We start from the raw sequence: 17,143 nt of genomic DNA, 5'->3' as shown, positions 1-17,143 counted from the left end.
AGTACATACTTTATTGATAATTAATCACTTTTATACAATAGGCATTACAGTGAAGCAAATGCAAGAGGCGTAACAATTGATAGTGTTGATAATACATTCATGCGTAGCAAAAAGTAGGCGTAACTGGGTGTGACTAAGGAACGTCATCAGGTGTGATGTCATAATAGGGTGGTTCCATGAAAGAATTTCGCAATGTCAGTAGAAATACTTGGCAGAAATGCGCGCGCAGCAGCATGACGTGTGATTGACGTGCAACTAGGGGGTGAAGGGGACTTGACATTTAGCTCTACATGTGGCGACAGAAGTCTGGAGGGTCAAGTCAACCTAATCCCAAATCATATCTAACATCCTATGTTTAAAGAACTATGTTATCCAAAAGAGAGGTCTTCTTAGAGTAGAATCTTATTCTATACTGACTATACTGACTGTTAGTGCGTGTACAAGCGTCTAAGTGTCTACACTAGATGCGAGGGTAGAAATCTTCCATAATAATAGGGCTATGAATTACTTGCATAAAGACAGAGAAGCCGGGCCTTTGCTCAGTAGCTGGAAGAATGTTTACTTAAACTACTAGACAGGAATGCATCGGGCAGGGAGCGGAGCAGATAATTTCGAAGGTGAAATACAGTTTTTGGCAGGCAACAGGCTGATGTCAGGCTTCGTGAGCCGCGCAGGGAATGAGACAAAGTTCATGGTCACAGATGCAGGCTCAGACGGGAGCTTTCAGAGGCAGAAGGCAAGAAGAGTTTGACGACAGAATCAGGGCCTACTTGCCTGGACTGTAAAATGGCATAAGTGAACCATATAAAGCCGGTGGCCTTTCATACTTAGGAATGGAATATCCGGCCTATACATGGCGGATCTGAAAGAGGACATGTTGACGGTGGACGCACATGTGTTTGCGTCTTCATAACTGGAACTGGAGAGAACATACATGTACTTGTGATTCATACATGAAACCGTTGGGGTCCAAGATAGGGGACATAACTGATCAGAAAAATCCATATTTCCACAATGTTCAGGTGAAAAAGGCTGAAACTGTGGTGAAGAAGGTGAAAGAAGAGGAAGAGGAGGAGGGGAAGGGTTAGTTCCAACCGTTCTCTTCTTTAAAGGAATGTGGTATTCATCTTCTGTATCAGTCCTTCTTTTTAAAGTCACTTTAGTGGTGATATGTCCAGTTTGAGGATGAACATACAACACTTTTTGTTTTGGAGCCGGTTTGTCGATTGGAGCATTGAAACAATATTTTTTGGTGATTTCGGCACATCTGACTGTAACGACGCTGAAAGTTTTGGTGATGAAGTCTTGGATGTTGGTGTTTTCGGATCCGAAGTGTGTTTCTATGCCTAATGGTGGAGGTCAGTACCGGACTTGTGTTTTGACCCTGAAGTTCTCGGCTCTGAAGTTGATTGGGAGGGAGTATTTTCAGAGCCGGAAGGCTTTTTGATAGGCTTCGGTGCCAAGCCAGAAGGTGGGGTGTCGGAAACATGGTCTCGTGGCCGACTGGAGCCCGAGGACACGGGTTGGAATGGAGCCTTCTTCTTTTGTGGTGTTGGGTCTTGGGACGAGGGAGGAGCTGTACTCATGGTACGTTGTCCATGTGGGATGTCACCCTCTTCGTCGGAGTCGAGCTTTGGGACGGCGATCGGCTCCTGCTCCTCCTCGGTTCCCATGGACTCGCCCGGCCTCTTGGTCCGATTGGTGTCTGAAGAAGTCCGGAATGGAGCTTGTGTGCTGGCTCTGCATGTCATGACGTCTAGCCCAGGGGTCGCAAAGTGTCTTCTTGAAGCGGAAAGCCTGGCACACATCGCAGTCTTGTTCTCTGTGTTCGGGGGACAAACACAGATTACACACTTCGTGTGAGTAGGTGCACGGGTATTTTGCGTGACAGAGAGCGCAGAATTTAAAGGGAGTTCGTTCCATCGACTGCGGGTCGGCCCGACGCGGGTAGGCCCGACGGCATTCCACGAGCTTTCCGAACAAAAGTTTGTCTTTTGCAAGTAAATATGATACGCGATAGAAGGGAACACGCGATCTAAAACAATACTGTTGAGGGTGAGTATCTTGCACTCCAAGGGAAACCGACGGAAAGGTGTCGAACCAGAGCGCAGTGATAGACGTCCCAACCCGATGAAAGAAAAAAAACAATCTAACAATGGAGTCGATGCCCATGCGCACTTTCATCAAAAGGAGAAGTCACCTACCTCGTGACCAGAAAGACTTCTTAGAAGAAAAACAAAGTGCAAACAACCGGACCCAACACTAGATGGCGAGCTATGCACAGCATGTGATCTACAGCTCACATGCCTCGAACATAAAAGTTTCAAGATTCTTTCCTGGAACGTGAACGGGTTGCGAGACAAAATAAAAAGAGGGCTAGTCCTCCAGTTTCTCAAGATACATGCGCCGGATGTAGTTTTATTGCAGGAAACGTATATCCAATGAACACGCTATGGAGCACTCAATCGATGGGGATACAAACTGCTTGCACACTGCGGGTACACTAGGGGCTCCATAGGAATCGGGATTTTAGTGCACACTGCCTTTCCCCTTACCAATCCTAAGGTCACAAACGATCTGCAGGGTAGACTAGTGGTGTCTAGGGTGGCTGGGAGAGACACACCTTTAACTTAATTACGATATATATTCCGCCTAGACAGCAATCCCTGGTCCTGCCGAACCTAGGGGCTCTTCTTTTGAAGCTCCCGGAGGGGGTGATGATTAGGGGCGAGTGTAACGCAGCTCTCTTCCTAGTGACGGACCACTGGCCCAAGCAGGCGCGGCGTTGGGAGATTTTGTGCAGGCAATGGGATTGCGTGACATTTGGAGGGGACTCAGCCTCAATGCACGGCAATATACATAACACCCGGGGGCGCATGGTAGTATGTCTCTTATCAACTACCCTTTTGCATCAACACAACAGGCACCCCACTGCCGGGAGACTTACACCCTGGCCCTTGGGATCTCCAACAACTCTCCACTATGTGTTAATTACGAAATAGCAGATCCCAGACAGCTACGATTGGGCAGGATTAACCCCTGGTATCTTCACATCCCTCCAATTAGATCTAAAATACAGGAAGCAACAGACCAATACATTGCAGAGAACACTGGCACAGTGAGCTTGGCGTGGATCCTTTGGGATGCATATAAAGCAGTGATTAGGGTCCAAGGTATTTCGCTGATAGCGGGGGAGAAGAAACAGAAGCGAGCGCAACTGGACGAACTAGAGCAGGGTATTTTAGTGTTGGAGGCCCACCTACTCACAGACAGTAAAAATGAGGTTAGACACCGTCTGGCCTTAAAACAAGCAGAATACAAAGCAACTGCAGATGAGACCGCAAAAGCCAGATATCGGGCGGCGCAACAGAACTTATACGAAGTAGGGGATAAAGCAGGCAAGTTACTGGCGTGGATCAACAAAAAATCAGAGGCCTCTAGATGTGTGCAAGAGGAACGGAGAGGAGACAGAATCGCCGTCCAAAGAGGTAGTTCCATAGGTGAAGCATTCGCTGAATATTATGAGCAATTATATGCCCCCGAGACCAGGGCCACGATTAGCGAATCCTGGGAATTACTGGACACACTCCAGTTACCATGACTCAAACCAGAAGAGAAAGACCTCCTAGAACAAGACCTGGTAGAGTCTGAAATTGTAAAAGCAATCAGAGACCTCACATCCGGTAAGGCTGGCGGCCCTAATGGCCTGCCAATTGATCTATAGAAAACAACAGCACCCAAAGTTCTGCCCCTGCTGCAGAACATGTTTAATGAAAGCTATGATAACAAGATACTTCCTAGGGACCAGCAAGTGGCCACTATTTTGGTGATTCCAAAGCCGGGCAAGCCTCCTGACAAATGCGGCTCATACAGGCCGATCTCTCTCTTGAACGCCGAACCCAAAATCGTTGCAAAGTTATTAGCAAACCGCCTGCCCCCATGATATCCCCACCCCGATATCCTCACCCCGATCAATCCAGATTTATGCCGAAGCATAACACTGCTCTGAACCTCAGGCATCTCCATGGGTCCTGGGCAGGGCAGAGTCCATTGAAAAAGATATATTAATAATATTACAAGACGCTCGTATAGCATTTGATTCAGTTGAATGGCCCTTTCTGTGTGCAGTATTAGAGAGTCGAGGCTTTGGGATGACATTTTTAAACTGGGTAAAACTCTTATAGTGAATGGTAACATTTCAAGGATCTTTAAGTTGCGCAGGGGAACGAGGCAGGGATGCCCGTTGTCCTCCCTGTTGTCCGCATTGATTCTGAAGCCCTTGGCCACCTGGATTCGGGGAGATCCCGTGATCCATGGGCTCTGCTGGACGCCGGATTGGGAAGATAAGATCTCCCTGTATGTGGATGACATTCTTATGTATGTAGCGGACCCCAAGGTTACCATCAGTAGAATGTTACATGTCTTCGCATTATATCGCAAGTACTCTGGGTACACAATTAATTGGGATAAATCTGTAATATACGTCCTAGCAGGTAATAAACATATGCTTCCCAGAGGATGTTAACCGAAGACTGCTACTGAGGGGTTCCGATATCTAGGCATATACATTACTAAAGACCCGTTGGACTTTTACGAACACAATCTGGTCCCCCCGCTAAGTCGCTTATTAAGCGATACTCAACATTGACGCTGTTTATAATAATGGCACTGCTCAGGTTCCTTTATGTTTTGCACAACATGCCCTGTCCAATATCTCCATGGTACTCCCAGCAAGTAGATGTGGCGGTGAGGCAACTGCTATAGGATGGCGGCACACCACGGATCTCATTATTAAAGTTGACCAGACGCTGATATGATGGTGGGATAGCGCTACCCTCAATTAGACACTACTACTGGGCAGCCCAACTGACGGTGATTAATCACTGGGTACATAAACCGCAGAACGAACCTGCTTACTGGATGGACCGCCAGAACATGTCACTGGGTGGGTACCTCAGGGCAATATATTGGGGGGTGGGGGGGGGGTTCGCGGTGGGAACCTTCCATTTCCCGACATCAACCACACTCTGACTATGGCAGGAGAGTACTGGAGACCTGGGATGGCATGGTCAACTTACCCAGATGACTCCCCTATCGAAATAAAAAAATTAGGCCTGTGGAAGGTGAGCGCGGGTTTCAGTAAGTGGGACACAATTGGAATTTCCAGGATAGGGGATCTCTAGGGGGAGGGGGGAACGTAAAGGCCTTCCCGGTGCAGCAGAAGGAATACCAAATGCCACAGCCTGAAACCTTTAGATACAGCCAGCTCACTCATTCACTGGGAATGACATTACCCAAAGGAACGGAAGAGGAGTTGGCCTAACGGCTAGGGCGCTCGACCTCAGACCTGGGGAACTGGGTTCGAGTCTCGGTAATGACGCTGAACATCCTGTGATTCTGGGCAAATCACTTAATCTCCCCGTGCCTAACAAAAAATGAATGTGTGTCCTTATGTAACGTAACTGGTGCTATGTAAAGCGCTCTGATACCTGATTGGATTCAGGTCAAGTTCGCGCTATATAAAACTCTGCAAAACAAAAGCGGCGCTCCCAGAGGCTTCCCTACTCGAAGATAGGCTCCTGGATGACTGTCTGGCTATAAAGGCAATATCGTTGGTATATCGCAAGCTCATTAATAACCTTCAAGACCCCTTGAAAAAGCTTCGGAGCAAGTGGGAGGGAGAACTAGGTGCACTGGATGATGAAGAATGGATAGAAGCCTTGGACTCCCCTAGAGAGGCGGCCATCTATCTGCATTTTAGATTAATACAGTTAAAGATACTCCACAGGGTCTACTATGCATGCACCACCCAGGTTAAAATGGGAATACTTGACTCACCGCTGTGCCCGAGGGTTCGTGGACGGGAGGGTTCCTTCTTCCACCTGCTGAGGGAGTGCCCCCCACTTCAGCAATATTGGGAAGGGATATTAAGGATCATGACAGAAGTTTATAATGTGACTGAGAGTAGATCTCCGAAATGGTGTCTGTTGAACATCTGGGGGGATTCCGCTTTTATGAACGCGGAGCGTCTGTGGGTAACACTGGGATTCACAATAGCCAAACGCAATATAGCAAAGAATTGGAGAGCGTTGAAGGCCCCGAAGTTGAGGGAATGGAAGACTGACCTGGACTGGTGTATGCAGGCAGACAAACAATTTATAAGAGTAGGGGGTGCCCACAAATGGACAAAAATCTGGGAGAAATGCAATAACTATCGGGGTATGATATGTGACCCGTTGACTGTACATCATCGGGAGGACGAATCACTTTAATTGAGGGGGGATACAGCCATGGTGGTGGGGAAAGGGGGTGGGGGGAAGAGCTGGTACCTGAACAATTATTACAAGCTAATGACCATGACATATTTGATTTGTTGGCAAATTGTTGATCTTTTTTGCATTATGTATCCTGTAAATACAGATGGCATGTTGTTGTTTCAATAAAAAGATTTTATTTTAAAAGACTGGAGCAGAGATACCCACGCATCCTCGGTGGCACACTCAGACTCAGCTGATGTGAACACCCTGCTGCTGCAGATGCAACAAAGCCTGACTTCCATCAAAACTAAAATGGATTCCATTAGCAGCAGTATGTACTCCATCCCTCGCAAACTGGAGAGGCATGATGGTCGACTCCAGGCGGCCGAGCAGCACCTCCCTATGGTTGAGGATACTGTATCTTCTCGAGATGACACCCTCCTTAATATGGAGAAAGTCCTCAAAGTAATAGCAGATAAGAATGAGGATCTACAGGCACATTCCCGCCGCAATAATCTTTGCATCTTATGGGTGACTGAATTCACAAATAAGGGCAAGCTGGAGGATTACGTGGAGAAGATGTTAATTGTTCTTTTTGGAGTGGCCCCTCTTTTGTGGTTATTCATCATAGAACAGGCGTACTACACCATGTTCGCTCGACCCCCACCAGGGGCCTCAGCACACCCGATTGTTGCCAGACTCCTTAATTTTTGAGATTGTGATACTGCTCTTAGGAAGGCCAGGGAGAATCGTACTCGATGGCAATGAAATCACTATATTCCCAGACTTTACTGCAACGGTCCAGGAGGCGCATTGCAAGTTTATTGTGGTTATACAGAAGCTACGACAGAATGTTATTTCTGTTCTCTATGATATGCTCTATGATATGCTATACCCTGCCCACCTTCGAATCTTCATACAAGGAATTTTCTTCACCAGCCCTCAGCATGCCACAGTCCTTTTACACAAACATCCTGTCCATGATCCTGGCTTGGCGTCATCCGCTGCTTCTTCACAAGCCGCCTCACCATCTGCAGTCTTGGGATAAAAATTGTATCCACTACACCGGGCCCGTGTCGATCTTCTTGGGACCTGGACATGGGTTGATGTTGCCACTCAGTGATTTCTTACGCCTTCCTCTGTCGTATGCTGAGACCATCACTTCACCCGCTCTTTCCCAATGGAGAGGCTATGCTTGGTCTCCCCTGATGCCCTCGGCCTGACAAGGATGACTATCTCCCTCGTTGTACCCTGTAGGTTACCCCTCAATATGGTTGATTGGTTTACTATTTCGTTCTACCTGAACAGCTTGATGGGTTGTTCTGTATTCCAATGTTTGGGTTACATGGGATGGCTGGGTGTGTCTTCCTGATATGGTTGGTGGGTATGTTTTCTGTCAGTGTTAATGGCTTGCTATACTTCCTCTTCCACATGCCAGTATGACTACTACTGAGCGAGATGGTTCTACCCTTCTCCACACATTCTATACCTGCATCACATGGAATGTATGTGGCATAAGTGACCTGCGTAAGCATAGACATATACTATCCTATCTAGACAGGCATCGTATACACATAGCTCTGTTGTAACAGACTCATCTTGCCCCTTCTAACCACTCATCATTGACTGGGAAATAGGCATCCTACAGCGTTTTTTCCTCCTACTCATCTTATGCACATGGTACTGTTAAACTAGTTTGTAAGGGAGTACCGTATTTCATGCAGGGGTCCCTGAGTGATGTCCAGGGTAGATATGTGTTAATGTGGGGGAAATTACTCTCCCATAACATCACTATTATTAACTGCTGTGGGTCAAATACCAGTGACCATACTTTTTTTGACTGCCTGTGAGGCCAAATCACATCCATGCAACCATCACTGATGCTTTTGGGGGAGGGGACTTCAATTGTGTTATCGTTGAGGGAGTGGAACAGTCGCATGTGGTGCCCATTTATCCTAGTAGTGCCTCACACCAACTTCAAGATATCATGAGGGACTATGAGCTGAGAGATATGGAGAATTTGCCAACCACATGCCAGAGAAGGTACCTTTTATTCTGGGGAACATGGGAGTTGGTCCCGTTTGGACTACTGGATAGCTTCTAGAGGGATGGGATGCTGGGTGCAATAGGTTACACATCTGGCTTGTACTCTTTCTGATCACTCCTCTGTATTGCTTGCACTGTCTGTTCTTTCACAGGTACCACTAGGAGTCAACTTGTGAATTTCTCCACTCACACTGGTAGGCCATCGATTTAAAGAAGAGCTAGGTCAGGACATCTCCAAATTCTTTCAACGTAATGAAGGACCTATGCCGTTAACTGGGAGAGTATGGGAGGCCTTCACGGTCACCATACAAGGTTTGTGTTTTGCTAAGAGTGGGGGTGGGGGGAGTTGTGTTCCCTAAGGAATTACCTATTCCTCTTGGAGAAGGATCTCAGCTGTGGAACCCCTGCTAGCCCAACAATTTAAGTCATAGTTTTCAGGGTGCCATGAGGTGGCCACCAGGGAGTGCCATCTTTGGGGTAAATATGCCCCTGCAGACTCTTCCAGAGAGGGTGAACGCCTGGGCAAAACCCTAGCAACTATGATTTAGCGTCTCGGGCCACTAATGATATATTATCATATATATATTAGTATATAACAGCGCCCGAATCCCCAACTGGGAGCAGTGCGGCTGGAAAGAGTAGCCACGTTTGAATATCTCGGCGTGACGCTCAACGAAAATATGATCTGGGGGACCCATCAGAGCAGGGCTAACCTTAAATTAGTGCAAATTACCGGGGGTATATCCCGGATGATGAATGGTTCGACCTACCGCCCACTGGGGGCCTTAATTCAGATATATAAAGCCCAGGCCAGGGGGGCGATCTTGTACGGGGCTGAATTGTGGGGCCACATTCCATGTCGGAACCTGTCTTCCACGGAAAATAGGTTTATAAGACAAATAACCGCACTTCCCCCTAGCACTCCACTTCTTCCTCTGAGGCTTGATCTAGGGCTACGGCCACTTGCCGACGAGATAAGTCTAAGACCCATTGCCTTCTGGCGCAGGCTATGGAGCAGCGATGATCTCGCCGACTATAGGGCGGAATTGGCCGAACTATTAAAGCACCCCAAGGCGCTCAGTATCCCCTGGGTCAAAAACATCCAGTCAATTTGCACCGATCTGGGGCTCCCTGAATTGTGGACCGAACCAGCGAATGTAGCACCAGGAATCTCTAAGAGATCCCTGGCGAATCTGTATCACGAACACAAAAGGGCAAGGGCCTTAGCTACCCAGACAGAGGGGTCCCTCTCTTCCATATTCCTGCAAACTAAGGATCTCTACAGATTTGAGAAGGCTTTCGATCCCATATATCCCATACTCACCAGAAAGTTATTTCTCCAGTGGAGATACAGTACATTGCCTTTTCGGTCCTTTTCAAGCACCTGGCTACAAGTCCCTTCCACCAAATACTGTCCTCTTTGCGTTGATAAAGAGGAAAATGATTTGCATGTGATCTTTTTCTGCCCAGCCTACAAGGCACCCAGAAAGCATTGGCTGCTTCCCTTGATTAAGAATTTGGGTGGCAGGGAATATATACCTATGTACAGGATTTTAAAATCCGATGTTTCTGGCCCAACCGTTTTTGCACTTTCCAAATTCTTTACAAATGTTTGGTATACGCGTATTCGTCTTTTAAAAAATGCTGGGTAGATTTTAGAATCACTTCAATTCTTAATAACTGTTTTTATTGTCTGTGTTGATCTTAAAATCATGTATTGATGTTTTAACAAATCTGACAGAATTCATGTGATTTTTTAGTATGTGCATCTTTTATGACCAAATGGTCGAAATAAAGATTGGAAAAATGAAAATGATATATTGGGTATTCGAGGAGAGCACGATAAGCTGCATGTTGACACCGCTAATATCCTCCAGACTTTTTCGGCCTTCTATAGCCCTCTCCACACTTCTCGACCGGGGTTTCGTATTGGGGTGGGAGCCTACTTGGAGGATGTAGCATTGGGTAGGCTTAGCAACACACAGCACACTTTCCTTGAACATGGTTTTACCTATAGAGGTCAGGGAGGCCCTACAGCAATTACAGGCCAGTAGAGCACCAGGGCCTGATGGTCTATCTGCTGAATTTTATAAGGATTATTCAGATATCACGGCTTTGGTCTTCTTATGACCTGTCTGGTCTGCCCGACTAGTCGGGTTATATCCCCGGACGCTCCACCGCCTACAACTTACGAACTCTGTTTGCACTGCTGCAGGATATTGATCCAGTCTTGTTAGCAGTGAAGGTCTTCTTGGACACTACAAAGGTGTTCAACTCTCTTGAATGGGACTACCTTTAAGCCATTCTCCACCGGATGGGATTCCCCCATACCTTTCTGCCTTGTATTGCACTCCTCTATTCTCACCCCGTCACTACACAATTTCACCCACTTTGTAACTAAACTAGGTATGCAGCAGGGCTGCCTGTTATTGCTTTAACTTTTTTGCTTTCATGGTTGAGCCGCTAGTCTCAAAGTTTAGGCAGCACTATCGCAACTATGTTCTACGCTACCCTAGGCGACGCCTGTTAATTTCTCTTTACGCTGATGATATTACCCTTTTCATTCGAGACCTGCATCTAAGTCTGACTGGCATCTTGAGGGAGTTTGTCCAGTTCAGCAGGTTGTCAGGCATTCGGTTCAACTGGGAGAAATCCCAGCTCTTTCCCCTCACACAGGCCACAATACCATTCAACCTGTATTTTCCTCTATGGTGGTGCCCAGAAGAACTTAAGTATTTGAGGATTTATGGTCTCCCGAGAGGAAGTAATAAGCTCTAATTTTGGCACCTTCCTTTCTGCACTCACTGATCAAATCATCCGCAGTTTTTTTGCCGCTGTCTTTAGCTAGCTGTATTGTCCTAATGAAAATGGTGCTTCTGCCTAAGGTATTATATCTCTTTTTGAACATGGCCATCCTGCTAAAAAGACCATTAATCTAAAACACAATTCATTTGTTTTGCATGGGTGGGGATACATTACTCTTTTAAGAGGTTGGGTTTGAAGCCCCGCACATGGTGCTTTATTACCGGTGTGCTCAGGCTCACCATGCTGTTCACTTGTACCATTCCACCCTGTTTCTCCCTCATTTGGCTGTCAAGCAAGGGTATATGACCCGATTCCTCCTTCTTCATTCTAAGGTACTTTGTCAGGTACTCCCGCCATTTACTCGTCCCCTGTGGCGTGCACCTCGGGTGCTTGGCAGAGATGGTTTCGTAAAGTGGGCATGAAGGTCCTGTATTCTCCTTTGGGCCCACTAACCTATCATCCCTTGCTACCAGTCACCCATGAGTCCCCGTGTAGGCTTCAGCTCGAGAGACAGGGCTTTAATTCTTGGGGAGATTTGTACCACAACGGACTCTTCCTTTCACAGGCCGACATTCTGACTGTTGCGCCGGCCTCCTGCATGGAAGTCTTCACATACATTTGTCTGAAATGTAACAAATGACCTTCCCGCTGAACCACCCCCCATAGTCAATAATGTACATAATTTGCTCCAAGCGACTACTACAAGGCACCTAGTTTCCTGATTGTATTGCATTGTATAGGCAGAATCTCTGGGCTATCGGGGGCAGGCACGTTCCCAGTGGGATGCAGAACTTGGGTGGGAGGGGGCACTCACAGATAAGCAATGGCAATATTGCTGTGCACAGACAGGACAGATAGCATCAGTTAAAGGCTCAGAATTATGCATTACAAGTTCCTCCACAGGGCGTACTACACTCCAGTCAAACTGCATAGGTTTGGGCTTACGGTTTGATTTAGATCTTGGCGGATGGGTCACTTCGTCACAACAGTTACGGATATCTTGTCTGCCGAAATCTGAATCTCATAAGATATAATGGGATTTATATTTCAGTGGACGCAATATCCATCACCGTTGTGACCGCAAAACCCGTCCGCCAAGATCTAAAACCGGTCTTAGGCTGGATGATTCCTCTGCCAGACGCAGGATGGCCAGTGCTGATTTCCTTAATCTGGCTTGGTCCTATGGGCCAGTACAATTATATTGGCAGGAGGTACGAGCAGCTCTCTCCATCCTGATAGAGAAAGAACTTCTGCTGACTCCTCTCATGGCTCTTCTTGGGCACGTCAACCATTTGGATGCTGCAAATAGGAGGTATGTGGCGCTAGCCCTACTCCTTGCTAAGAGACGAGTCGCCTTTTGGGCACCTAAATTCAAGTAATGGATTACATATCTAATATACTATAGTGAACAATTGCCACTGTATGCCGAACTCTTGCTTCCCACTTCATGACCCCGAGATATATTGTTACCTCTACACATTTATATCTTGGCACATGTATCCTCCTCTGATCAGCCTTCAGAATCTCCTGAAGCTCCACATACAGGCACTATTTAGAGCTACATGTGCAATACTGTGCTCCATGCTATTCCGCTCAATGATACGGTGCTGACTGTAACCCAGATTTTCCATACCCCTCTTGGTGGTGCTCTGCCATTGTACCTGTCATTGCTATTTATGTGGGTTGGGTTTAATATTTGTTGATGTGTGTAGGCTCGTAGGTGTGAGGCAATCGGATATACTGTAACCCTCATGAATTCATGCCACAACTATTGTTGTTCTTGATTTATATTACAATATGAAATTAAATAAAGAATTTATTTATTTATTTATTTTAATGAAAAAGAAATATGTTTTTTAGAATTATGTTAGAAATAGACAATTGTTTATATAATTGTACTGGGACCTGGCACCTAAGTGGAGATATTTCAATGTTATTAATTTTAATCAATCTCCCATGATGGACAAAGGATATAGCTACAGGAAGTTTTATGTTTCATGATCACATTTCATGTGCCCCACCTCTGTACTGTCAGTAATGCTAAAGTCAACACACTCCACGCTGTCAACTGGTGGCTTCGAGTTAAAGACACCTGCAGGTAGAGGGCAGACCATTCAAACCTTCCTGATTCAAAATACACATCAAAGACATACCCAGTTTTTCTCCACATATTCATCTTTCATCCAGGTCTTCAGGTTGTTGATAGTCAAGTTGATTTCTGTGTTTATCAAACTGGTCTCGGACACTTCTGCCTCGAATGCAGGCTAAGAGGGCATAAGCCATGAAAGAAGGGGAAACAAATAAGAATAATTAGTAGGTTTAGGGTCAATGGATAGGGCAAAAATGAGAGAACTTAGGAAGGAGGGATATGTAGATGTGAAACTGCAAAATGAGATGAGGAGGAGAAAAGGAAGGAAGCGAGGGGGAAAGTATAAGTGAAGAAGTACAGAAGGAAAAAACAAAATTGTAAACATAGACTGTGGGGTAAGAGAGCCATGAATTAGAAGCAAGACGGATAAGGAAGACGTCAGATAAGTGAATTAGCAATATCAATGCACAGGGAAAAAACAGGATATGGGGAGGGTTGTAGCAGGTGGGAGTAAGGACAGTGGGGAGAAGGGAACTGAATTTAAATAAACAGAGCTACTGAAAGTAGTAAAGTGAAAGAGCAAGATGGAGTGTTCGTGAAGTGCATATAAGAGAAATATAAATGCACTAATCCTTTAGATTGCGAAAGCGAAAGACTTAGTGCCTGAGAACCAAGTATTTAGAATTGTGAATATAGCTAACAAAGCGTTCGAGATCACCATATCATTTAATAAAAGTTAAAATTAGTTGTGCTAAAAAAAAATAACAGAAATGCAGCAAAGAAAAAGTCTTCCATTCTCCTGTTGAGGAAGCTACATGTAGTATGTAACACTGTAAGTTTGTCTGCCTAGCACTGAGCTGTGGACGAAAGCATGTTTTGATCAATCAACATCACTCAGAATGGTTGCAATATATATTGTCACACTCAAAGTCGTTCAAGGTTACTGGTGCACAACTCCTTGGGTTGACCATTTCAAAACCATTAACATAAGAAGCACTTTACATGAAAATGAAAAAGGCACACAATAAAATGTAGTTATCCTTCAATTATTTAAAATGTCAGGTTTGTTTAAAAAGTTATTCCACATATGTCAAGTGATACGCTACTACAGTCCAAATATACAAAGGCAATTCATAAATGAGAAGATAGTCTTTATTTTATTCATGTAATTTCAATATAAAAGAGAACACAGCAAATATGTTTCGTCCCAGAAACATCTGGACTTCTTCAGGGCGTTAAATAGCATTCAAATGACATTTTTACTTAATTGGTATACACCTATTTAATGTTTCAAAAAGTATTTATTTTCTAAAGTTCTAGATATGTTCTATTTTCTTTCAACCCATTTGATAGGTCATCCTTCATCGAATCAGTAGTCCCACGCATAAGTTACAAGAGGGCATTGTAGCGTCATGATGGTATTGCTGTTCCTTTATAATCAAATACATGAACAAAATAAAGACCATCACATTATCTATGAATTGCCTTTGTATATTTAGACTTTAGTAGGGTACCACTTGACATATGTGGAAAGACTTCTAAAAGCACCTGAAATTTGGAATAATTCAGGAACAAATACATTTTAGGGTGTGCCTCTCTCATTTTCTTGTAAGATGTTTTGACACAATTGCTTTCCTTTCTGATATGTCCCTAACTGAGGCACTGTTAATGCAGTGATGTGTGTGTAAGTAACTGTACAAGCAACTCCACCACCTCGCTCCACACAGAATCTTTATGAACTAATGTATGAGGAGACCTTAGAATTTGGGCGAAGCAGACATGAAGACTGGTTGTTGGAGGAGCATGCAGAAAACTGTACATCTGGGATCTTCTTGGAGACATGCAAGGATAAGGCACAACAATGAATCCTGGCTGATACCTTGCTCTGGCACTTGGTGTATAAGCCAAGGTGTGTCAGACCCATTGATGTTTACTTAATTACTCCTATGAATGTAACTTTCACAATCTGTAACCATAAAAACTTACCATGTTCCTTTTCCATCACATCTCCATACCTTCTATTGCTTCTTTCAGATCCCTAAGCCCTTCGATAAAAGGTACCTCAATCATCCGCCTATTTTATGGGGACACCATTAAACCACTTAGAAGATGTCAACAGTCTTTAAACCTGGACAAACCTGGGCAAAATAGAAAGATTCACTATGGCCTGGGAACTCTTTTGGAAGGACTAGATAATAGGTTCAACTAGTATTGATGGGAGAGAAGCCTTTACAAGGTGATGCTTGATTAGTATGTGAACCTAACGAAACTACATAGGTACTTTCTATCTTCCGGCATATTTTGTTGGTGAGCATTGTTTTGGGTTGAGGAACTTTCAACATATAGAGTGGAATTCGCCCTTCATTGTATCCTTTTGGAAGGAAATGTTGGTGGCTATTAGAAAAATCCCAGCATATCCTATTCCAAATGACATATACTTTATAATATTGGGTTTCTACTCGCTTCTCCTAGAACCTCAATCTAGAGCAGATTTGAAACTAATGAGGAATTGTCTGGGTGTGATGAAACTAACTGTAAACAGAATTTAAAAAAACCCTACCATAGAATTGTGGCATTTATGTCCCTGGAATTTAATCACCATGGACAATTATCCTGAACCCTTCACAACCAATGTAGGAAGTCTCAGATATTCTGCAACCCGTTACTGTCTTAAGTATCAACTGGCATCCTACAACCTCATGCCCTGCAAGACTGTAAGCTTGCATATACATCTTAAAGAGATGAGAACACTGTGCTTTATTTTGAGTTCAATCAGACAGACTACGCAAGCAACCAGTACAGATGACTGTTGTGATTTCACTCTATACTTTGCCTGGAGACGTATGGGGGGGTCTTTGGTGGTGGAGAGAAGGTGGGGTTAGGAATTGTAGATGATTCATGCTGACATTCTCTGTAACAATGCTATGCTGTTTTTAGCGCTCTTAATGGCAAAATGTTGGTAACTGATCTTTACTGTTTAACCCTAATAAAATGAGAAGTTTAAAAAAAACAAAGCTGAGCCCTATAATGAGAGAAGGGTTGATTCACAAAAGCATGTATGAATATGGCAAATAGTAATCTTTGACATACTCTAACATGCTTCCACCTTCCTATATGAAAAGGTGCAAAGACGGCAGAGTCCTTTCTAACTGTACTAATTATTTATGAACATTGCCTGAATATCCCCGTCTTATTCCCATTTTAGATGTTTTGGGGATAACTCCCAAAGGTATGTAAGAGTACTGCAGGAGTGCTACTAAAAAGCCCTCATTGTTTGTGCTAATTGCCAGTGACAACCAAGAGGAACGAGTTAGAAGTGATTTTAGAAGTAACCAATGCTGCTACACTCCACAAATGGTCAATTGCAAAGCAACCCTCAGCTTTCAAACACGCACCTCAAAAATGACACACGCAGGAACTTGAAAACTTTTCTCTCTGAATCAGATGTAAAAACTGCTGCACGAGCCTGGTCCCATCCTTGCTTACCATCATCCCTGAAAACTCTGTGACCCCTTCAGGTGTATTCTTCATCCAGCTGCCTAAATCTCTCAGGATTTGAGAAGCTTCGACCCAATTCCATTCACTCAATAGACATTTCAGTGGCTTCTCAACCAGCCTGTGTCACCTTCAAAGAATGCTGCATCACCTACACAGTGTTAAACTTAAGCCCTCCGGTGTTACATAATTCTAGCAGAAGCAACCTCATAATGCCTGGGTCGCAAACAAAAGCAGGAAGGACTAAAAAAACATGCCATCTCTTGCTACTAAGAACTCCTTATTCCTTCCACCCCCAAGTCCAGCAAGCTCCCAACCACTGCTCTTAACGAAACGCTTCATCCAAGTATAAACAGCAAGTTATTAAATGGCAGCTGATAGTTCTACTTACCCTGCTGCATAACCTCCATTGACCCATGCTTTGTTCCTTTAAACCCATATTTGAACAGTG

General features: G+C 44.7%; 1 protein-coding gene across 10 annotated transcripts in view; it reads right to left on the bottom strand.

The window, feature by feature from the left end:
• LOC146839543 (aldehyde dehydrogenase family 3 member B1-like) overlaps positions 1-17,143 on the bottom strand; it is a 571,254-nt gene that overhangs the window by 378,534 nt on the left and 175,577 nt on the right. For all 10 annotated transcript variants that reach the window (XM_085651604.1, XM_085651605.1, XM_085651597.1 and 7 more), the window contains one exon: positions 13,262-13,372. In XM_085651604.1, the coding sequence (XP_085507730.1) occupies positions 13,262-13,372 (111 nt within the window). The remainder of the gene's footprint in view (positions 1-13,261; positions 13,373-17,143) is intronic.

This window comes from Triturus cristatus, chromosome 4_1 (assembly GCF_964204655.1).
Source record: "Triturus cristatus chromosome 4_1, aTriCri1.1, whole genome shotgun sequence".
NCBI classification, from domain to species: Eukaryota; Metazoa; Chordata; class Amphibia; order Caudata; family Salamandridae; genus Triturus; species Triturus cristatus.
The sequence above is the reverse complement of the archived record's forward strand: the minus strand, read 5'-3'. Positions and strand labels throughout refer to the sequence as shown.